At 47.8% G+C, this 23,119-nt stretch overlaps 1 protein-coding gene across 6 annotated transcripts in view; it reads right to left on the bottom strand.

The window, feature by feature from the left end:
- The window catches only part of Dennd2a (DENN domain containing 2A), a 94,569-nt gene that overhangs the window by 25,733 nt on the left and 45,717 nt on the right, over nucleotides 1–23,119 (bottom strand). For all 6 annotated transcript variants that reach the window (XM_027391524.2, XM_027391525.2, XM_035450667.1 and 3 more), the window contains 9 exons: nucleotides 21,330–21,457; nucleotides 19,408–19,529; nucleotides 9,829–10,029; nucleotides 7,555–7,648; nucleotides 7,054–7,104; nucleotides 5,908–6,095; nucleotides 1,943–2,052; nucleotides 1,037–1,106; nucleotides 276–353 (listed from right to left, as the gene is read on the bottom strand). In XM_027391524.2, the coding sequence (XP_027247325.1) occupies nucleotides 276–353; nucleotides 1,037–1,106; nucleotides 1,943–2,052; nucleotides 5,908–6,095; nucleotides 7,054–7,104; nucleotides 7,555–7,648; nucleotides 9,829–10,029; nucleotides 19,408–19,529; nucleotides 21,330–21,457 (1,042 nt within the window). The remainder of the gene's footprint in view (nucleotides 1–275; nucleotides 354–1,036; nucleotides 1,107–1,942; nucleotides 2,053–5,907; nucleotides 6,096–7,053; nucleotides 7,105–7,554; nucleotides 7,649–9,828; nucleotides 10,030–19,407; nucleotides 19,530–21,329; nucleotides 21,458–23,119) is intronic.

Here is a 23,119-nt window from a genome sequence, read left to right as displayed (position 1 = left end):
GGTTTCTCTCTCTATAGTCCTGGATGACCTTGAACTAGCAATCCTCCTGCCTCAGCGTCTCCAGAGCTGCAGTTATAGGAGTGAGCCCCCATGGCCACACCCTTCATCACCTCTCATTTCTTGAGCCAATGATGAGAGAAACTGAAGAGAAGTGGGGAGAGGGCAAGGACACGATGAGCAAAATAAAAGATGGAAAGCAGCAGGAGAGGCCGCTGTTTCCTGGATCCCTCTGGTCCTGTCTCGTTCTCCCATCCTCTCTCTGGACAAGTTCTCACCTTTGAAAAGAGGCTGAAGCATCCCAGGCGGCTCACAATGCAATAAACTTCAGGAAGTCGCTTCCCTTTGCCTCCAGGCTTTTGGGAGAGAAACATAAGGGCATGATGAGTGTCAGCATCACCCCACTTTACCATTCAGAAGTCTGTTAAAATTCTCCATACAGCTCCCTCTTTCCTTCCCTCCCTCCCTCCCTCCCTCCCTCCCTCCTCCCTCCCTCCCTCCCTCCCTCCCTCCTCCCTTTGTTTCTTCTTTCTTGGTTTTTTGAGACAGGGTTTCTCTGTGTAACAGCTCTGGCTATCCTGGAACACACTCCGTTCGAGTTTGAGGCTAGCCTTGAACTCATAGAGATCTGCCTGCCTCTGCCTCCCAAATCTTAAGATCAAAGGTGCACGCCACCAAGCCTAGCAATGAAGCATTTTCTTATTGATGGAAATAGAGACATTACCTCTACCTACTAAGAAAACTTAGTGAATTTTCAAACCCCATCCCCTAAGTGTGTGTGTGTGGGGGGGGGGTGTGTGGGTGGGTGCACGTGTGTTTTGTGATTTCAGACAAGTTGACCTTGAACTCAAGAGCCTCCTGCTCAACTTCTTTGGTACTTGGATTGCAGGTGTGCATTACCAGGTCCAATGTTACCTATCTTCTTTACTCCGTGGTTAACCTGCCACTACCTGCTTCTCCAGCAGGGTAGGCGAAACCTGAGTCTCAAGGGTTGGTGCTCTAGGAAGCTCTGGCTGAGGGAAAGGCACAGAGTACTAACCAGCAGTCTCCGGCAATAACCGAACCTTCTGCTCCCGTCTTCTCCAGTTAAGACAAATGAGAACGTTTCACTGTGGTTGTGAGAACACAAACAGGTTACAAAACATGACAAACCCAAAGGCATATCCCCACCGCGGCAGGGAGTGGCAGTCAGCAAGGGCGAAGGCGAGGCTGCTCCAAGCTCTTGGCTCTCATTGTCCATCCTTTTGTCAAGTCACCCAAGTAAATGTCAAAGGAGGCAGAGCGAAAATGTCCTGAGAGAGATTTTTCTACCCTGAGCTGTCCCGTAACTCTGTCACCCAAGCTACCCTAGGGTATAGAAGTATCAGTTATTCACTATGACTGCAGAGGAGGGAGAGGGGTGTCTCTTCACTAGTGGAAGGTCAGGGTGTGGTTCTCTCACAGAGAGGTTCTTACACAGCTGCCTTGAGGCTTGCTTTCAAAACTGCAGGCCGACTTCACAGGACACAGCGTCCCTACGCACTCAGCACGGATGAGCCTACTGAGTTGGGCCAAACGCTGGCCGCTAACACCACACATGCTCTGAAGCAGAAATGTGAACAGATCCCAATCGGAGTAGCAGCCAGAGAGGCCACTAGAATGATTCTCCAGCCCGTGTGGGTGACAGACAGTGGTCCGGTTCCCTGATTTTTCCCAGATAAGGATTATGTTGGGAAGGCTTCTGAAACACACAGACCTCTAGACTGTGTGGGGGCTTCATAAATGCCCACTGAGAAGGTGTCTCTTGTCTCAGGGAAACTTCAAAAACTCACAGGGAAAACTAGGCTGGTGCCCATCAGGATTGCTTAACTCCTAAGTTCCAGGCTCTGCCATCTATGACCTCCTCACCTCCCCCATCCAACTCTCAAACTTCGGATGTGGGGAGAGGGGCGTCGGAAGCTCTTACCTGGTAAACTCCTGGACCGGAGCCCAGTCCTTGGCATCAGGGAAGCAGAACTGCGGGATAGCCTTCAGTTGGTCCTCGGCCTCTCTCATGAACTTGAATGACTTTTCCAACTGCAAAGAGGAAGATGGGAGAGGATGGCAGACTAAACCTTAATAAGGAGAAAGGAAACAGCTCTGGCTGTGACCCGCTCAGCAACTTCCTGGGGAAGGGTTTGGAGCTCATCTGTGGGCTATTTTCCCCAAGACAGTGCAACTGTAGTCTGAGAGGGCAATTGGTAGACAGTAGATCCCATGCTTCAGAGAGACATTAATACCCTGGGATACAGCGTTTCTGCTTAGTACGGAAAAGTCTCCATGGCAACCCCTGCCCATCAGGGAGCTCATGGGAACGGGAGCAGCGCTGCACACAGCTCTTCCTCAGTTCTTCTGACCTCCAGGTGTGCTAATACTCATAGCAACTACAGAGAGCACGGCCACATTACACAGTGAGACCAACTAGCCCTGTGATGGTAAGTGATTGGTCCTGGTCACCCAGTGAGTTCAGAAGGAAAACCATCCTGACTGTTGGTCTCTGTCCCCAGCGCTCAGGACAGAACTCAGGCAGTACAGATAGGAAGGATGAGGATGCATTAAAGTCTGATTGAGACATTATATTTAATATCATGAAGACTGGGCGTGGTCGTGCATATACATAATCTCAGCTGCTTTGCTAGATAGTGAGTTCAAGGCTGACCTGGCTCTGTGAGACTCCATGTCAAAATAAACTAAAAAAAAAAAAAAATTAAAGTAATGAGTTTGCTTATTTTATAGTTTTTTTGCTTTTTTGTTTTTTGTTTTTTTCAAGACAGAGTTTCTCTGTAGCTTTGGAGGCTGTCCTGGAACTCACTCTGTAGACCAGGCTGGACTTGAATTCACAGAGATCCACCTGCCTGTGCCTCCCCAATGCTGGGATTAAAGGCGTGTGTCATCAACACCTGGCTTTTTTGCTTTGTTTTTATTCTTATTATTTATTTACTTTTATGTACCTGTGTGTGCACCTGGGTGAGTTTACATCTATTAGGTTGGTGAAGGTGCCCTTGCAGGGCAGAGTGCACTAGATCCCATGTAATTGGAGTCACAGGCAGTTGTGAGCCACCTGATCTTGGTGCCAAGGACTGAACGAAGTCCTCTAGAAGAGTAACAAGTGCTCTTAACCACAGAGCCGTCTCTTCAGATCCTTGTTTTGCTTTTTTTTTTTTTTTACTTTTTTTTTCTTGTTTTACTTTTTTGAGACAGTATGTAGATTCTCCTGCCTCAGTCACAAGTGCTAGGATTACAAGTGTGAGCAACCTCACCAGGCTTAATGGAATATTATTAGTGTGAAATGTGGATTGCCAACCTTGAATAAGGTAATCATTGGATGTGGGATTAGATTCATTATTTAGGGCTGGAGAGATGGCTCAGTGGTTAAGAACACTAACTGGTCTTCCAGAGGTCCTGAGTTCAATTCCTAGGAACCATACGATGGCTCTCAACCATCTATAATGAGATCTGGTGCCCTCTTCTGACCTACAGGGGTACATGCAGACAGAACACTGTATAAATAAATAAATCTTTAAAAAAAGAAAAACAACCCAGCACTCAGGAGGCAGAGGCAGGTGGATCTCTGTGAGTTCGAGACCAGCCCGGTCTATGGAGCGAGTTCCAGGACAGCCAGGACAAAATGGGGAGACCCTGTCTCAACACGAATGTGTTCATGGAAGCACAAACACAGGAATGCACGCATGCACACATGTGCAAATAACAACCACCACCAAAAATATGAACAAAAAAGCCCCCAAACAACAAAATTATCAAAAATCTAAATAAATAGGGCCAAACTCGGGCTATATATAAAACCCTATCTCAGAACAAAAGAAGGAGGTCCAGAATGAACCAGAATGAACAAAATAAAACAAATGTACATAAGAAAAATCAGGAGCAATCCACATTTCCAACAGAGAGAGACATCACTTAAACAGAGTGATGTCTTAAACACTCAAAACGATGCTTCAGAATTTGTATTAAATATGTTTTAAGATAATATGTTTAAAAGGCTGTGCATGGGTCATGGCACAAATCCATCACAATGGCTGCAGTATGAAGACAGAGGAAATTCAGTTTGAGCCAAGACTAGAGGCCAAAACAATGGCATGCTAGCTGTGAACAGCATGGGGCCATATATATCTGAATTAGCTCCGTTTTCAATGGTGACTTCTAACTATCTCCTAGAAAAGGGTGTTCAGTGGAAGTCTGAGTCCAAAGGCTCCAGGCTGGAGATGGCGAGCATTCAGCACTTCTGATGATTCAGTGATCAATTCATGACTTAATGCCTTTGTGCCTGGAGCACCAGTTAAGTGTGACGGTGTGCACAGCAAAGTGCTGGGCACTGAGGGTAGTGCAGAATGACAAGACGGTCCTCCGTGCCCCGGTGCCTACTGGGACTCTCAACTGGGAAAGACCCCAAAATCCAGACATCCATGCAGTGGGGGTTTTTAGGAGAGTGTTCCTTAAAGGCGTGGCAGTTAAAGGAAGCGGGGAGGTGCCTGGGGGAGGGCGTGTGCCTGTGGTTACTTCCAGGGGCACTGTGCTAGTCCACCATAATGAAAGAGGGCTGCCTGGAAAGGACACAAGCAGGCAGAAGGGCAGAGTTCAGGCCTTGGAAGGGTCCTGCATGAAGCGGTTGCCACAGAAGCCCAACATGAATCAAGATGAGCTCCCCTTTTTCCGGGACCCTGGTCTGTGTGACTGTGTGACTGTCTACTTCCTGACAGCTTCTGAGCATGCATACACATACTTCTGGTGTACCTTCCTAAAGGACAGGAAACCCATTTTATTTATCTTTATAATCACTTGGGGCCCAGCAGAAATAACCTGAATGTCTAAATGTTAATTCTGGTTGGACTGAATTAGAATACAGTAGACAATTTAATATAGATTAAAAGCCGAAGAGTAACTTCAGTGTCACTGCAGGCTTTATTAAGAGCCCTTTATTTTAGGTCCCTTATGTATACAGTGTTCTGCCTGGGTGTATTCCTGCAGGCCAGGAGAGGGCACCAGATCTCATTATGGATAGTTGTGAGCCACCATGTGGTTGCTGAGAATTGAACTCAGGACCTACCTCGGGAAGAGCAGTCAGTGCTTTTAACCACTGAGACATCTCTCCAGTCTGTGAAAGGTTTTTGTTTGTTTTGTTTTGTTTTGTTTTGAGATAGGGTGTCCTGTATCCCAGGCTGGCCTTGAACTCACTGTGTGCCCTTGAAGATGACCTTGAACTTCTGATCCTTTTTCTCTACCTCTCAAGTGCTGAGACCACAGGTGTGCACTTACCCTGCCTGCCCAATTTATGTGGGCTTGGGGATCAACTTAGGGCTTCATGCAACTCTAGCACTTTAACAGCTAAGCGATGTCCCCAGTCCCTGGAAGAAGTTGATTTTGTTTGTTTGCCCTGCTATCCTGGAACTCTCTATGTAGACCAGATTGGCCTCCAACATACAGAGATCCACCTGCCTCTGCTTCTATCTCTTGAGTGCTGGGTTTAAAGACTATGCCACCATACCTGGGAGTATTTTTGGCCAGTTGTGTGTGTGTGTGTGTGAGTGTGTTTTTTTGTTTGTTTGTTTGGGGTTTTTTTTTGGGTTTTTCAAGACAGGGTTTCTCTGTAGCTTTGGAGGCTGTCCTGGAACTCGCTTTTGTAGATCAGGCTGGTCTTGAACTCACAGAGATCTGCCTTTGGCCAGTTTTTCACTCTTTAATCTGTCTTCTTGGGGCCCACTATGTTTTCCAGTACTAATTTTTTGTTTTTTTTATGTGGCAGACACTCCTTAGGGCTCACTTAGAAAGTTCTAGACCTTAAGTCTTTCCCAGGCTGCCTCACTTCCCTGAATCCAAGCTGATAACCAGACTGTGGTAGTCCCCAGGCAACCTGTTGGGACCTGTCTTCCCTACCTTCAGAGGAAACTGCTGGGTGAGTTCTGGCACATAGGCAGCCCCTGCCTGCTTCTTGTGCAGAGACACGACCACAAAATACTCGAAGAGTTGCCTCTCCTGGTACTCAATGAGATCCCGGTCAAGTGAAGAGTACCGAGGGGCCTGCTTGAGGCGTGACTTCACATTGACGAGGCGCCGGCTGTGAGCTGTGGAGGGAAGGAAGCCACAGGCTTGACGTGATTCATTTGCCAATGTGGAATTGCTCAGTGCTTGACAGATTATGTAATTTCTAGCTTTGGTACTTTTTCTAATCCCCCGAGTCTTTCCACATCTAGAAAATCAGTAGGAAATCATTTCTACGGGTTTCTGGCCAAACTCGAGGTGAAGGCATGCGTCACTTGCCACACCAAGGGTCTGGGGCTCAGGACTGGCCCGGGCTTTACCATCAAGCCTCAAGCTGGAGGCTCCACAGGGCTTTGCTCTCCACCTAAAGGGTGGAGAGACTTGTACATTTCCCATCACGGACTCCCATCGTTTTTCAGTTTGTGTGACGTGACACAATCCAGACCATGGAGCTTTTAAAGCTGAGAGCTTTGTAAAGATCCCATGTGGCACAACGGCAGACACCCGGCTATCTCAAGAACTCACTCCCATTTCTGCCCCGGTCAGTTCTCTGCAGTGGGAATGGACTTGTTTATTCTGGGGTTGGCCCAGGTAGTAGATGGTGTCAGAGGTAATTTAGGTGGGGCCAATAAGGGGAAGAGTCTTGTCACCGTGGTCAGCACCGGCTGCCCTCTCTGTTCCCCAATGGGGTCGGAGAAGTCTCAGGAAACTCACTAAAGCTTGGGCCTGGACCACTGAACTGATCCCCAGGGACCAATTGTTCTTCTTCTTTCATATGGCAATGGAGGAACCAGATCTTAAGAGATTACTCGTAATCCACAGCCATTATCAAGTGTGGGGCCTGGCATCCCATCCTCTAAGGCACAGGAAAAAGTGGTCACACGACTGTCACAACCCCATCTGGCCCACCTCTGCTCACACTTTAGGTCCTATGGTCCTCCCAGACCAAGCAAGGCCTGAACAGGCTATCTATGTCTGTCCCTCTACAGTGGGAGGGAGCCATGACTATAGCAGCTTCCGCACACGCCCTTCTCTCCTCACCTTTCAGCTTCTCCTCAGTGTCACTGTCAGATTCGCTGTTGTCATCTGTCACTGGACCAAAAGAACAAGGAAGTAAGAGGCAGATGTGAGTTCCAGCGCAGGAAACAGACCCCAAACTTCCAGGCCAAAGGGGGTGTTTTGTTAACGGTGTGATATGCCAGTCAAATTCTGCTCGACTTAATGTGTTAGCAAACCAATTTGGCTCTGGGTAAGGTGACTCCTCTATCAGACTACAGCAAGAAGAGGCAGGAGACCTCTATTGTAGCTGAGCCAGGAAGGTTGCTGCCAGAGTCAGGTGACGCGAAGCCCTCAGCTGACTGGATGGTAGTGACGAGGCAGAGGAAGCTGAAGCATGCAGCACTGTCCCAGAGGAAGGGCAGACAAGAAGCAGCCACTGGCTTCCTCCTCAGTGAGCCAAGAAACAACAGAAGACGTGCTCTCTGGGAAGGATGCCTTCAGACTGTGGTGAGGACAGCCGCAGGGTGGGGCAGAGGTATCTACCTTTTCCTGAGTTGCTCTCTGTGGACTGAGATAGCCTCTTCACCCTTTTCTTTCCTCTCCGGGCCTCATAGATGGCATTGATCCGCAATACCAGCTGCCAGATAGCAGAAGAAAGGCCAGTGTTAACTCCCTCTCTGCTGTGGATGGCTTGCCTAGGCTGACAAAGTCAGGGAACCGGGGAGGGGACACATTTTCCACTGCCTTGCCTGTCCTCCGATCATTCTTTGTGACCACACTGAAAGAGGCTATCCTCACCGCCCCATGGGCAGTCAGGGTCTAAACCGTCCTGCACCCAGCTGAGACACTTGGGAGGCTGGGGGAAGGGACACACAATTTCCTGGCTCACAGTGTCACTCAGCTCCCTGTCTGACACTTTAATGCTGTGGTGTCACTGTGGCTTAGGAAATAACTATTTACTCCCAAAACAAAACAAGAGAAGGAAAAGACTGAAAAAATAATTCCCAGGCAGGGCCACTTTGGTGAGAACCAAGCAAAGGATGTCTGAACAGTCCCCAGCGGGTGGGAATAGAGCTGACAGTGGCTTCAGAGTCCCGATCTGGACTGTGCAAAGGGGGCTCGATGCAGGAACCTCATGGTTCCCTGGTTACACAGCAGCATACGTGTGGCATGGAAGTGCACCACCATGCTCAGGAATGGGACACACCCCAGGGCTTAAGATCACCCAACCCACAGGAGTTCTCAGAGCTCCTGCTTCACGCCACAGCGCCTTCCATGCCATGTGGGCTGTCTCTTGATCCTCTGTTCTCTTCTCTGAGCCGCTGAGTGAATTCACATGCTGAGCCAGACCCCAGGGGCTGGTTGTCAAGGAGTGCACATCCACAGCGTATGTGCCTCAGATGCCCACACCAAAAGGACTTTATCATTTCTTTCTTTTTGGGGTGCTGAGGAGTGAACCCAGGTTCTGTGTACACCACTGAGCCTAACGCTTGGCTCTGCTTCTCTTTTTTGGGGGGTGGGGAATGATCTGGAACTCAGTTTGTAGCCCAGGCTGGCTTTGAATTCATGGTGATTCTCCTGCCTCAGTCTCCTCCTGAGCAGACTATTGACTTGAACAACTACACCTAAATAAATATCCAATTATTTATTTTTTTCTGAGATGGGGTTTCTCTGTGCAGCTCTGGCTGTCCTGGAACTCTCTCTGTAGTCCAGGCTGGCCTTAAACACAGAGATCCTCCTGCCTCTGCCTCTTGAGTGCTGGGATTAAAGGCGTGTGCCACCACTACCTGGCTAAAGATTTCATTTGTGGGCTGGAGAGATGGCTCAGCAGTTAAGAGCACTGACTGTTCTTCCAGAGGTCCTGAATTCAATTCCCAGCAACCACATGGTGGCTCACAACCACCTTGAATGAAATCTGGTGCCCTCTGCTGGCATGCAGGCAGAAGACTGTATACACATAATAAATACATAAAATCTTAAAAAAAAAAAAAGACTTCATTTGTATTTTTACCATACTTTCAATTTTCTGGCCCCCTCTACATCTTGGTACCAGCAGGCCATTATTTGACCTCTTTCAGCTGATTTCTTCATCTACAAGATGAGGGCCAGGTTATCTCAAAAGCCTCTTGTCTTTAACTTTCTAGGCCTCCGTGACTAAGATTTCCAGTTGTCCTCAAATGTCCTTCACCTCTAGCTGTGTTCCTCAGGGGAGCCACTCAACAGCACCATTACTGAAAGACACCTTCAGCAGAGCTCCAGAGGCCACGCCCCACCCCACTTTTCCTTTCCATAGCGGTAGCCTCGAAGTTAACCTGGGGTTCCAGAAAGAGGGAAATCTACCATGCGCAGTTGAGGCATATCACATAGCAAAAAAGTGTGGGGGTTCTGGGACTAGAGAGATGGGTCAGTGGCCAAGAGTGTTGGCTGCCAAGTGTGAAACTCATGCCCAGGCTCCTCCCTCCCTCCCTCCCTCCCTCCCTCCCTCCCTCCCCTCCCTCCCTCCCTCCCTCCCTCCCTCCCTCCCTCCCCCTCTCCCTCTGTGTCACACACACACACACACACACACACACAGAGGCAGGAAAAGACTGGAATCAAAAGTTAGCTAAGGAGACAGGGAGAGGAACAGCTAAGGGGAAGAGCACGGGGCCACAATAATAACTGAGAAGATGATCCACGTATCTTAGTCTGCTGGCTTCACTGTGTCCCTCTTCCCACGGTGACACAGAAAGCAGAGGACCTCATACTATCTCTCCTCAACTTCCTCTACAGAGAAGGGGGGGGAGAATCTCAGATCTCAGACTCTGAAGTATGTGTTACCCTGGGGATCTTTTTCTTCTTCCTGCCATTCTGTAGGTCTCCAAGGTTAAAGAACGTGTCATCCGGGCTGCTAGGGGTAGAAGGAGGGCTGGCTCTCACAGGGGACCCAGTTCCATCCCGACTCAGCTTCCTAGTGTCCAGCAGTTTGAAGTTTCTTCTCTCTGAATTTTGCCGGAAAAATGCAGACTTGGCCAAGGATTGCTGTGTGAGAAACGAGAGAGGTATAAGTCCAGATAAAGCGGTGGAGGTGGGAATTGTCGTGGGGAGACAGACAGGGGACTAACTGAGCAGGCTGGGCTGGGGTCCCGGGGTACCTGGGGTTTGCTATGTTAACCACGCTGTGCTACCGTCCAGCTGTGGGACATTTATGTGACAAAGGATGTAAATCTAATCCAATCTCTTTCAGTCAGGAAGGAAGCCACCTGCCTCCACTCTGGCTTTACAGATGAGGCTGGATGATAAAAGACACACGTGCTTGTAAATTACAGGACTAAAATGACTGTGACCCTGGGGTCTGGTTTGCCAAGGGCCTGCTCTACAGGAGGGTTCATCCCTCTGGGCAATAGTATCTTTTTTTTTATTTGTAGTATTGGCATTGGAGTCCAGGGCCTTACAACTATAGGCTCTCTACTACCGAGCTAGTGTCCTAACCAGGGATTTTATTTCTAAACAAGCCTCTTTCAAGTCAAAAGGTAAATAAAGAACTTGTTTAAAAGTTTACCAATCCGCAGGGGAGGTAGCTTAGAGGACTTGCCCAGCACATGCAAGACACCAACTTTGATCTCCAGTTCCCCCCACAATAAAGATAATGAACTTTACTTTTGGTATGGTAGTGTGTGGCTGTAATTCTAGCACTTGGGGGGACCTGATGTGCAAGGTCCTCCTCAGCTGCATAGCAAGTCTGAGCCAGCAGGGTTACCTGCGACTCTGTCTCAAAAAAATGAAATGGTTACAGTCCATAATCCCAGAGAGAGTCCATTCTCCTGATAAATGCTACACGTTGAGGAGTACAAGCCCACTCAAACCAACAGAAAGCAATAAAAGATAAGACCGTTTCACAAAGTGGGAGTATAAAAACCTTAGCTTTCTCCAAAAAGAAAAGTGAATTCAAACTCCACCAAGGAAACACCCACACACATTCAAAAACTAGGGAAAGTAAAAAATACTTGCTAATTCACTTTGCAGGTGAGAATGTGAGGGGAAGTGATTTCCGTACACCACTGGCGAGAGTCGAAACCAGCAGACTGCACGGAGGTGAGCTAGACAAACCTAACGAGATGTCATGCACGTGCCCTCTGACTCAGCAGTCCACCCTAGGAATTCCCCTCACAGATACACTCGTGTGTGGCTAACATTATATTGTACAGGGAAAGTTATACTCTGCAGAGAACATCATATATTGTGACATGGGCATGTAATCACAAAACACGGCCGACAATGTTCATTGGCAGAGGCTGAGCAAATAAATTATGAGGTATCCAGACAGTGGAACACTGTGCAACTGTAAGAACAAAAGTTAGTGCATTTGGCATTAAGGTTCTTTCAGGGACATGTCGTTATTTTTTACAGTTTATTCATTTCTGAAGGGACTCTAGCCAGCCCCGGCATGGCAAACATGGCGCTGGCAGGTCCTGCCCTTCTCTCCCATTCCCTCTGCCTTACTCAGAACTGTGAGACGACATTCCTAAAGCTAGCCATCAAGGTCTATTTCCTTATTTGACCCCTTCCTCCCCCGGAGGCTGACTACCATGGTTCAGCCATCAAAGTATTGAAGTCCAGAAATCAAAACCCCCTTTGGATCACCTAATTAACATGTCCAATTAAGATTAAACGGCTCATCCTAACATGGGGGGTTCCTCCCCTGAACCTTTATCTTTATAAACTGCCATTTGCCTGTGAGCCAGGTCTGTCTCCTCTACCCAGAGGCAGCCCTTTGTCCCATTCTGGGACAAAGACCCCTTCCCCCTCTCTCTGGTTCCCTTCCCCTTCATCTCCTGTCTTTTTCCCTTATTCCTGCCCTCTGGGGCAAACAAACCTCCTTTGTGCTGAGACCTTGGCCTTGGGGGTCCTGAGCCTTTCAATTTTTATGTGTATGGGTATTTTTATGTGTGTAGGTATTTTTATGTATATAGGTATTTTTATGTGTGTAGGTATTTTTATGTGTGTAGGTATTTTTATGTGTGTAGGTATTTTGCCTGCACAGGCCTGGTGCCAGCAGAGGCCAGAAGAAGGCATAGGGTCCCTTGGAGCTGGAGTTACAGACAGCTGTGAGCTGCCATGTGGGTGCTGGAAATTGAACCCAGGACCTCTGGAAAAGCCGCCAGTGCTCACATCTGCTGAGCTATCTCTCATATTATAAATTTTGAACAATTATTTATTTATGGTAAATGCATGTCACTTGTGCATGCAGAGGCCAGCTTTTCGGGAGTCAGTTCTCTCCTTGTTTTTGAGGCTGGGTCTCTCTTGTTTCTGCCTCTGCATTGTATACACAGAATTCTGGATGCTTCTCGGGTCTCTGCCTCTCATCTAACCCTAAGACGGCTGGGGCACAGACGCTCACCACCACATCTGACATTTTAGAATTACCCGCCTACTGACTACTGCGTATGTGAGCGTATGATGTATTTGTGGACGCGTGTGCTGCTGCACACATGAAAACATCAGAGAGCGGCTTTCAGTGATTTCCCTCCAAGCTTTTTACCCAGTTTCTGGGGACCAAACTCAGCTTGTCATGCTTCTGCAGCAAGCGTTTTGACCCACTGGGCTATCTTGCTGGTCCATGCATGGAAAGCAAGTCCTAGGGGCTGGAGAGACAGCTCATTGGTTAACAGCACTGGCTGCTCTTCCAGAGGTCCTGAGTTCAATTCCCAGCAGCCACATGGCAGCTCACAACGATCTGTAGTGAGATCTGGTAACTTCTTTTGTTGTGCAGGCATACATGCAGTCAGAACACCGTATACATAATAAATCTTTAAAAGGAAAAAAAAGCAAGGCATTGTATGTTGAATTCTGTGTGTGTTAAGATATGAAGCACAGCCGGGCATTGGTGGCGCACGCCTTTAATCCTAGCACTCGGGAGCAGAGGCAGGTGGATCTTTGTGAGTTCAAGGCCAGCCTGGTCTCCAGAGCGAGTGCCAGGATAGGCTCCAAAGCTAAACAGAGAAACCCTGTCTCGAAAAAAAAAAAAAAAAAAAAAAAAAAAAAAAAAGATACGAAGCACCTGGCAGAGCGCCTGGTACTCAGAAGGATTCACTGTCCTTGGCCTCCTTCCTCTCAGCACTAATATTTTTCTTACCTAATGTTTTGTCTCTCCTTGTGTGTTGTTGGTACTATGCTGGTTGCCTTTTTTTCCTTTGGGGACTATTTTGATGGGTCCTATATAGAACCATTAACTATTTGTCAGTTTTCTTTAAGTGTGTTTTGCCAAGTTGCTCCTTTGTATTTGCACTTTCATCTTAAGGAATAAGATGTTTGCACAACTGTTTTGCTTTTATGATCCTGGGGGAGAGGAGTCACACCTAGGACCTTGAGTACACGAGGCTCTTCCTCTGAGCTATCCAACCCCCAGACCTTTGTCATTTTTTTCTATACTAAAATCTACTCATGTTCCTCTCTGTCATTCATCTAACCACTTGTCTGTTTGTTTTTTGTTTGTTTGTTTTTGAGGCAGGGTTTCTCTGTGTAGCTTCTGGCTGTCCTGGAACTCACTCTGAAGACCAGGCTGACCTCACAGAGATCTGCCTGCCTCTGCCTCCCCTCCCAAGAGCTGGGATTAAAGGTGTGTGCCACCACTGCCTGGCTTTGTTTTAGGTTTTTAAAAAAGATTTATATATTTACTTATTTATTTTATGTGTATGGGTGTTTTGCCTGCACGTATGTATGCGTATCACACATGTACCTGGTGCTGGTGCCCAAGGCCAGAAGAGGGTGTCAGATCCCCTGGAACTAGCTAGAGTTACAGGTGGCTGTGAGCCATCATGTGAGTGCTGGGAATCAAACCTGGGTCCATTGGATGAGCAGCCAGTGCTCTTAACCACTGAGCCATCTCTCCAGCCCCTTCATCCCTGTTTTTAAAAGACTTATTTTATTTTCTCATTTTTTTTGTTCCTGCCCTGAAAGTGTCTAACTTATTTTTTAATTAGGTGTGTGCATGTGTTTGTGTGTATGAGTGTGAGTGCTTGCAGAGGCCACAAACATCATATTCCTTTGGAGTTGGAATTGCAGGCCATTGTGAACAGCCTGACATGTGTACTGGGAACCAAACCCTAGTCCTCTGCAAGAGAAGTTAAGTGTGCTTATCCATTAAGTCATCTCTCCAGTCCTTCAATGTCCTCATTCTTTACCTAGAGAATCTATCTCTTGGGCTGGTGAGATGGCTCAGCAGGTGGGGACACTTGCGGCCAAGTCTGAGGACCTGAGTTTGATCCCTGGGTCCACATGGTAGGAGAGAAACCAACTCATGCAGGCTGTTCTGACCTTCACAGGCTACCGCGAAATGGTATATGTATATGGGTGTGTATGTGTGCACACCTACACACCCATATACAAATGAACAGGTGAAAAATCTTAGAAAACTTATCTCTTGTTAGATGTTCAATAAACACTGGATTCTATTTTTGTCTGGTTTTTTTGGTTTGCTTCTGAACATAGTTCATTCATTAATCCATCAGTCATTTATTTCATGGTATGCTAATTGAAATCACTTCCCTTCAAGCTAACTCATCCCTATTCCATTTCATGAATGAGCCTTTCTTTCTCAATCAATTTACAAAGCCACATCTACCATATATATCGTAAGCTCTCACAGAATAGGCCTAGTTTGTTCCACTGAACTTCCCAGTCTCACTTAGATCCAAGTACGATGTATTGACAACTTCAGAGCCTTTTCTAGTCCAAAATTCCCAGGAACAAAGACTTCTATCTGTCCCGTGGTCAGTTCTCCCAATCATCATAGGCCTACGAGGAGCAAAGGATTGTTCAACACAGGAAGCTTCCAACAGTAGAGAGCTGACCGGCTGAGACCAGTGTGGGCATCTTTATCACCTTGGCACAGGCACAGGCTTCTTAGCCTAATTCCACCTCAATGAAGCCCAAGAAAACGCCTAATGCTCTGGGCACTGAAATCTATATAGCGGCTGTCAATCAGCAGGTATCTGTTTTCATTCCAGATTTATACTGGGCCAGTGTTTGCTTATAGATCTGACCCATGAAAAGATCTGCGAAGGGAAGCAACCAAAATAGCGTACTCAGCTCTAGACAGCATGCCAAGGAGCCTGGCAGAAGCTGTGTGCAGGCTGCACCCAGGCTGTCACTGCTGGGGAGAAGGGAGCCGGCAGTGTCCTAGAGCACCTAAATAACTAACTGTCCTGGGAGCTTTGGGGAGGAGTGGGCTTGCAGGAGCTTCTTGTTTGACAGGAGGGAAGACCACAGACATGGGGGTGAGCCTTTTAAGCATTCTGCACAGTCTGAGGCTTGGTAGGAAGAGGCAAGTTTCTGACCCAGGGCTCTGAGACTCCAAGGCTACTGGGAGAAATGGTACCACAGAGAAGATGTCTGCTGCTGACTGAAGCTTTTGAAAGCAGGGGTGTGAGGCTTAGACTTAGGAGCCAGTGAAGTTTATATTCAAAGGCAGATAGATACTCCGCATAGCAGGGTGGGCCACGCCCTCTCCACTGCAGCTTCTCAACCATGCCAAGTCCACAGGCTGCATGTGCAGCGTGCAAAGGCCTCAGTAGGGCCACACACCTTTATTCAGAATTTCACACAACTTCCTTCATAAAAACCAGCAGCTGGCAGTAGGTTGCCAAACTCTAACCGTAGCATGAAAGGGAAGTCACTGTCGGGCCTTCAGGCTGTTGTCTAGCAGATTCTACCGTTGACAGAAGCAGCTCACACCAGCCAGCACAGCGCCCATCCTACCACGTATCCTTCACAGTGGTTGTGTTACCATGGCACAGTCTGTAATCCCAGAGGCATGGAGGCTGGGCACTGAGGACAACCTGTAGCATCTGAGAGGCAGACAAGGACAATCTTGGCCTGAAGTCTGACTTCCCTGTTCAAGCCTCCTGGGTTGTTGCAGGAGGCTGTGATGGGTCCTGGCAGGTGATATCTTGATGGGAAGGAGGTGTCAAGAAGCCCTGACATGATTCCTCAGAGGTGGAATCATGGACTGAAACCAAGATCATTAGCCCTTTTTTAGCTAAACAAGTGTCCCAATATTTTAAGAAAAACGAAAAAGGAAAAGGGCAGCCTCCGATTAGCACATCTTTCTCTGACGTAAAAATTAGTCCCTGACACTTGTAGTAGCACACATCTGTGTGATAACTCAGGAAGCTGGTGCAGGAGAGTTACAGTTTGAGGCCAGCCAGGGCTACAGAGTGAGACACCCCCCTCTCCCATCTCAAACGAACAATCAGAGGCTGGGAGATGGCTCTGTGGATAAAATGCTTGCTGTGCAGGTGTGATGACTCAGCACTCACACATCTGCTGGGCAGATGTGACAGCACACCTGGGAGCCCAGTACCCGAGAGGCTGTGGCGGGATGTCCTGAGCAATTGGCTAGCCAGAGTAGCAAAGCTCCAGACACAGGAAGACTCTCACTCACTAAAGTGGAGGGTGACTGAAGACGACACCTGCTCCCAACTTCAGACCTTTCCATGCACATGTGCAGTGCACATACGTAGTACACCCATGCACCCATACACAAGAACATACGAGTGTAGGCCACGCACACCCACACAATTCCTTCTTGAGTTGCGGCCACATTCCTTGTGCAGTAGTGGGTATGGTTATATAGGGCGCGCGTGCACGCGCATGCAGGCATACACAGGTGTGTGCGCGCGCGCACACCCGCACACACAGACACACACGCTCGTGCACACACATATACGCGCACACCCCAAACCACTTTGGGTTCACAGATCGCAGCATCTGCTCGGGCCGCACATCTGCTCTTCCCTAAGAAGACATTGTCCAATCGTCCCTCCCTTTCCACTGGGACCAGACAGGAGTTAATTAAACGAACATCCCAAAGATGGTGTAGAGCTTTCAGAGACTAGCAGGGGAGTTCAACACAGAGGGGTTGCCTCAGCTACTTCTAATTCCACAGATGCAGCCCAGATGTGGCAAGATGCTCAGTGAATAGCTGATGAGCTAAATGGAGGAAGTGGCAGTCTGCAGCTGTCCCTCAGAACGGGGGCACAGACCAGACACCCAGATGTGAGAACAGAGTAACGCACATAAGATACAGAGTCCCTAACAGCCTGCAACGTTAGGGGCACTGGCCAGTGCACAGTGCTATCCAGGACAAACACATCTGCACAAAAAAACTTGAGTGCCATCACTACCACCCTAGTTTGGCTGCTGTGGTGGCAAAGGCTCCAGGTTTGCCCAGCTAGCAGGGACAGGAAGGGCTACTCAGTCTTCATTTTCTGGTGTGAGGGAGGAGCTGCTTGCTCAGAACACAGCTGTCCAGGGCAGATGGCTTTCCGCTGTTTCTAAGAGCAGTGACTCCCTGCATGAAGTGGAGAGCCAGGTAGGATGAGAGGCAGAGTGGGTCTGATTGCTTCTTTTTCTTCTTTTTTATGTATGAGGGGGTTCACATGCACGTGTGTATAAACACATGTGTGGGGGCCAGAGGCCAACCTCTGGTGTTGTTCCTTAGACGTCATCCACCTATTTTCCATCCTTTCTTCCTTCTTTTCTTCCCTCCCTCCATCCCTCCCTCCTTCCTTCCTTCCTTCCTTCCTTCCTTCCTTCCTTCCTTCCTTCTTTCCTTCCTTTTTGAGACAGGGTCTCTCACTGCCCTCGGACTCTCTAGTTCAGCTGGCCTCTCCAGGGCTGGGATTATAAACAACTATTTCTACACCCCGCTTTTGTACATGGGTTCCAGGGGTTGAACTCAGTCCTCATTCTTGCATGACAAGCATTTTATAGCCTGAGCTATATCCATAGCTGCACCCCTCCCCCACCCCCCAGCCCTGCGCACCTCTCTTTTTGGGAAACAGGGTCTCATGTATTCTAGAATGGCCTCAAAGTCATTACATAGATAAAGATGACCTTGAACTTGAACTTGTGGTCTTCTTGCTTCAGCCTCCCAAACCCTGGATTATAGGTGTGAGCCATTTTGCCTAGTTTCTTCCCCAGCAGTGGGGACTGAACCAGGGCCTGGTGTGCATTCCACCACTGATACATGTCCTTAGCCCTTATTTTGTTTTTCTAAACCAGTCTAGGAAAAGAAGTATCTAAAGGCTAGACGCATCCATATCCAATGAGAACACAAAACATGTTTCCAAGGCAAGTCGACACTGCTAATTATTGGTTATCATTCATTCCTCATGACACAGTCTTCTCTATGTGAAAGTTGCCTGGTTCAGGCAAATACTGAGGCAGCTCACATGAGCCTACACGCCTTACCCTTCACAGAAGGTTATGTCCCCGATTCTTCTAGATCTGTGGCTGGAAGAGTCCCTGTCTGACACCAGGTGCAGAAAGCACACCCTGTGAAGACCTACCCCCCTTCCAACAAATGCTGACCCTGCCCTGGGGGACCACAGGAATGCAGCTGCAAACAAACCCTCACAATGGAATTTGAGTGACATCTGCAGTTTAAATCTGGTCTTCCTTTATTTACTTCCTTCAACAACTGATCCCCTAAAGGGTTCAAAGGATCTTCTGTAAAGGGGAGTAGATCTTGGAGTCCTGACCTCTGGGTACTCAGATACCAAAATATCACCCTGGGTATCTGCTTATCCATTCTAGGTTCCCTCATAGATATATCCTGTACATGCACAAACCAGTATGTGCTTTCAAATACATGTGTTCTTTAAGTTAAGAAATAGTCACTCAGTGATTAGGAGCTACCCCAGAGTACGTGGGTTCAGTTCTGAGCACCCATGTGATGGCTCACAAGGCTCACAACCACCTATTACTCCAGTTCCAGGGATCTGATGCCCTCTTGTGGCCTCCAAGGGCTCCTGCACACATTTGACACATAAAACATACATATACATAAAAAATAAATAAGTACTTTTTTTTAAAGATAGGGTCTCATTGTAGCTCTGGATGCCTGGAATCTACTATGTAGAGCAGTCTGTCCTCAGTTTCACAAAGGTTCACCTGCTTCTGCCTCCTGAGGGCTGGGAATAAAGGAGTGTACCACCACATCTGGCAAACAAAGAAACCTTTTAAAAAAGTGTACACAGATGGTAGTACACAATATTAACCAGTTCTCCACTCTGCCTTTTCGTTTTATGTCTCATCAGGATGCACTTAGTTACTTGTTTGTTCATTTATGGTTTTCTTTTCTTAGTCAGGCTACTCTGGAACTTACTATGTCAATCAGGTTGGCTCTGAACTTTGAGCAGCAATCCTCCTGCCTCTAGCTCCAGACTGCAGGTGAGGTCCACTACACCTGGCTCAGGACAGTTTGAATGCCTTGCTGTTTAGTGATCCACTTAGGAAAGGGTCCTGAGCTAGAGACCAAAGGGAGCTCTGTGGAGAGGGCTGGTTGCAGGAGACCAGTCAGGCTGCTGAGTAAGACAGAGAGATGCATGGGAGGAACTTGAGTGCCTGAGGTACCTTGGTGGAAGTGTCCGGGATGGAAGAGGCGGGAGATCCAGGGAAAGTCAAGACACACTTTTTGCCTAGGCAGCGGCCGTGTAACTCGATGTCCTCATAAGGATTTTCCTTCATAGGTGGATCTGTGACCAATGGCAAAACAGATTAGGAATGTTAGCACTTTGCTTTTTGTTGTTTTTTTTTTAAATTATTTTATTTTATGTGAATGGTGTTTTTCCTACACATATTATCCACGTACCACGTGTGTGCCTGGTATCTGAGAAGGCCAGGAAAGGGTGTCAGATTGGAATTGGAATTACACATGTGAGCCTCCATGTGAGCGCTGGGAACTGAACCAGGGTCCTTGGCAATAGCAGCCAGTGCTCTTAACTGCTGAGCCATCTCCAGCCCCTGAACTTTTTCTTATGGGAACACTAGGGCCACCATCTTGGCCTCCTTCATGTGAATGTTTTTTGTTTGTTTGTTTTTGTTTTTGTTTTACTGGCAATGCCTTCCTCGTGGCAGCAGGCCCTGGTTTTTCACTAGGTGGTAACTCCAAATCTCCCCACTGTGGCTCCATCAAATAAACTCCATTCCCAGTTTCAGGGCCTGCTGCTCTGTGGGGCCCGAACCATGTTTCAGAGGTGCGTTCAGGAGAGCTGACAGCCCAGGCCTAAGACAACTACTGAATGTCACTTCTGGCTCTGAAAATAAAAACAGGACAAGCTGGTCTGGCCAGAATGACTCCGGACTTTTGCTGGGACTTGCAGAGGAAAGCCACAGGTCCCAGGCATCTGGTAGTAGCCTGCCTGGGGACAGTGGGAAGCCCTGTGGAGAACAAAGGCACCCTGGGAGAAGAAAGGAGAAGCCAGTTGGGGTTACAGATTCCCCAAGGGTGGGAACCCAGCCTGACACTGTGGTTCAAACAGCTCTGCTAAGACCTCTTGCCTCCTGGGCGTCCTCCTTTCAGGACCGTTTCTGGTACTGATGACCCTATGTACACTGTCTGCTGTCTGCGTGCATCTATCCTATCTGACCTTCACATGGGCTTCTCACTCTCATCAGCTCCTTTCTCTCTTTCAGGTTATACTGAGCTTTTTACTCATGATTTTAAGTTTATGTGTTTATGACAGTTAAAGTGTGATGAGTGAATTTAACCACATGTATAAAACTTTACATGATGTACAAGCTATTCCCGTGATAGAAAACCAGTTGTCAGTGTCTTTTCAACTGAGAGGACTCCTACTCAGCACACTTCTCCTGAGGAGGCTCATACCGAGCAAATTTTGCTTTCATTTTTATTATTTTCTCCTACATCGGCCTGGTATTTCTCTTTCATTCCTGCCATTTCTGGGCAAAGCAGCTCTAGTTCTGGGTTTTCTGGGGTAGTAGCTCCTAAGTTAATGCTTAAAGATCCAGGGTACAAGTGGATCCTTTGGGTCTTCGTGTGAGACTAGAAGACGTTTGCCAGCATACCCAGCACCCCGACTTCTCCAAGTACCCCCAGACCTGCTCAAACTGGTGCTTTGTTGGGAACTAGGTCTTGTATAGTCTTACCAATCCCTAAGCAACTTGCAAGAGAGCTGCCATCATCATCATTACATAGACGACTCAAATTCTGAGCCCTTATGTCACCAGCTAAAGTCACAAAACTAACAACTAGCAGAGCCAAGATTCTATCCTGGATCTTGAGGTATTTCTTGGATCAATCACCCTGCTGCTGGCTCAGCAGCTCATCGCCAGCTGTTCCTTTCTCCTTCACCCCCAGAGGCCCATCCTCCCAGCCTGCCTACCCCGCTTTCTCATACATTAACTGCATTAACTGCATAGCTATCTGTCTTCAAGTGCATGCTTGCGTGCTTCAAGCAGAAACTCCATTTCAACTCTCTTCGTCTCAGGCAGAATCACACTCACAGCCCTCCACGCATATTTTGGCCTCTTACCTAGAATGTCTTCATAGACGTTCTCCTCCGATAAAGTGCGTGTGAGTCCCAACTTGGTCTGTGCATACCAGTCCACCCTGCTGTTCTCAGAAGAAGACTGCAGTAAGTCTTCAAACTCATAGGACTTTCTGGATTGTGCACCGGGGAAGGAAACAAAAAGCGAATCAGTCCAGGCTGGTTCTGAACACAGAAGAGGTCGGAGTGCAAAGGGGCCAAGTCAAAGCTTTCAGGCCGGGGCTGCGGAGCTGTAAGCCAGGGTCAATGCCTGCGTTGCAGCAGAAACCCATCCCCAAAGGAGGAGTTACCACTCCCTGAGCCCCTTCTGCCTCTACTGAGGGCCCCTGCAGGCAGGACAGAGGGCCAAGCCTCAGCTCCGGCAGATGGGGTCTGAGCTGGGACACAGGGGTTAGCTGCTCTCTCTGGGATGGTAGCATGCGCTGCACTGACTCTGCCTCTTCCTGTCAGGCTGTTATTTGCCCACACTAGTACTCTGAGGGTAGATGGTGATGGGGTGAAGGTGTGGTTTGCAGTGTAGTGCCCAAACAACCAAAGATGCTTGTAAACTTCAGGGCATGAGTTCCAATGGCTAGCTCTCTTCTTTACAGTGCATGCAATACAACAGCTAATTTGGAGGATCTTGGGGTTTGCTGGGATGGAATTAGCCATTATCCAAATGGCTACTGCTGGACACCCAGAGTTGAAGACACCACCCTAACTCTGTTGTGATTTTTTTTCCACATTATGGGAGCAAGATGCTTACATATGAGGCATGCTTGGCATTTGAAGCCTGACACATAAAAGCTTTTGACAGTCTAAACAGCATTAAGAAAGACTACATTTTAAGGATATGAACTTCCTTTTAAAAAACTAATTAGGTGGGCTGGAGAGATGGCTCAGAGGTTAAGAGCACTGACTGCTCTTCCAGAGGTCCTGAGTTGAATTCCCAGCAACCACATGGTGACTCACAACCATCTGTTATGAGATCTAGTGCCCTCTTCTGGTGTGCAGATATACATGGAAACAGAATGTTGTATACATAATAAATAAATAAAATCTTTAAAAAAAATAATTAGGAGACAGGCATGGTGGTGGTACATGTCTGCAATGCCAGCCGTTGGGAGGCAAAGACAGAACTTGATATGACATCAAGTTCTAGATCAGCCTGGTCTACATAATGAGACAAAGCTAGGAGCTGGGTATTGTGGTGCACGTTTTTAATCCCAGCATTCCGGAGGCAGAAGCAGACAGATTTCTGTGAGTTCGGGGCCAGCCTGGTCTTCCTAGTGAATTCCAGGCCAGCCAGGGCTACATAGTGAGATCTTGTCTCAAACAAACAAACAAACAAACAAAAAACACAGAAGTACAATACAATAAGAATAACATTAAACAAGTAAAAACTGGGCACGCTGATTAACGTTTATAATCCAGAACTCTGGCGGCTGAGGCAAGGGAACCGTCAATGGTCCCAGGTCCACTTAGGCTACAGTGAGTGGCAGACCAGTCTGGGCTGTCAAGCCTGCCTCAAAACAAATAAACAAACAACAAAAAGCCCACAATCAAACAACAACAAACATAAATACACAAACATCAAAGCCCATGAGATGGCGCTTGCCACCAAGCCGGAGGAACCAAGTTCAATCTGCTAGACGCACACGGTGGAAGAAGGAATTCCTACAAGTTGTCCTCCACGAATCACACAGTGCCGGAGCACCCCTGATCACACCCACCCACAGAGAGAGAAATGTAACAGAAAATCAAAACAAAGAAACAAGCAGTCACACTGCAAACCC

Source organism: Cricetulus griseus (genome assembly GCF_003668045.3).
Source record: "Cricetulus griseus strain 17A/GY chromosome 1 unlocalized genomic scaffold, alternate assembly CriGri-PICRH-1.0 chr1_0, whole genome shotgun sequence".
Classification (NCBI taxonomy): domain Eukaryota; kingdom Metazoa; phylum Chordata; class Mammalia; order Rodentia; family Cricetidae; genus Cricetulus; species Cricetulus griseus.
The sequence above is the reverse complement of the archived record's forward strand: the minus strand, read 5'-3'. Positions and strand labels throughout refer to the sequence as shown.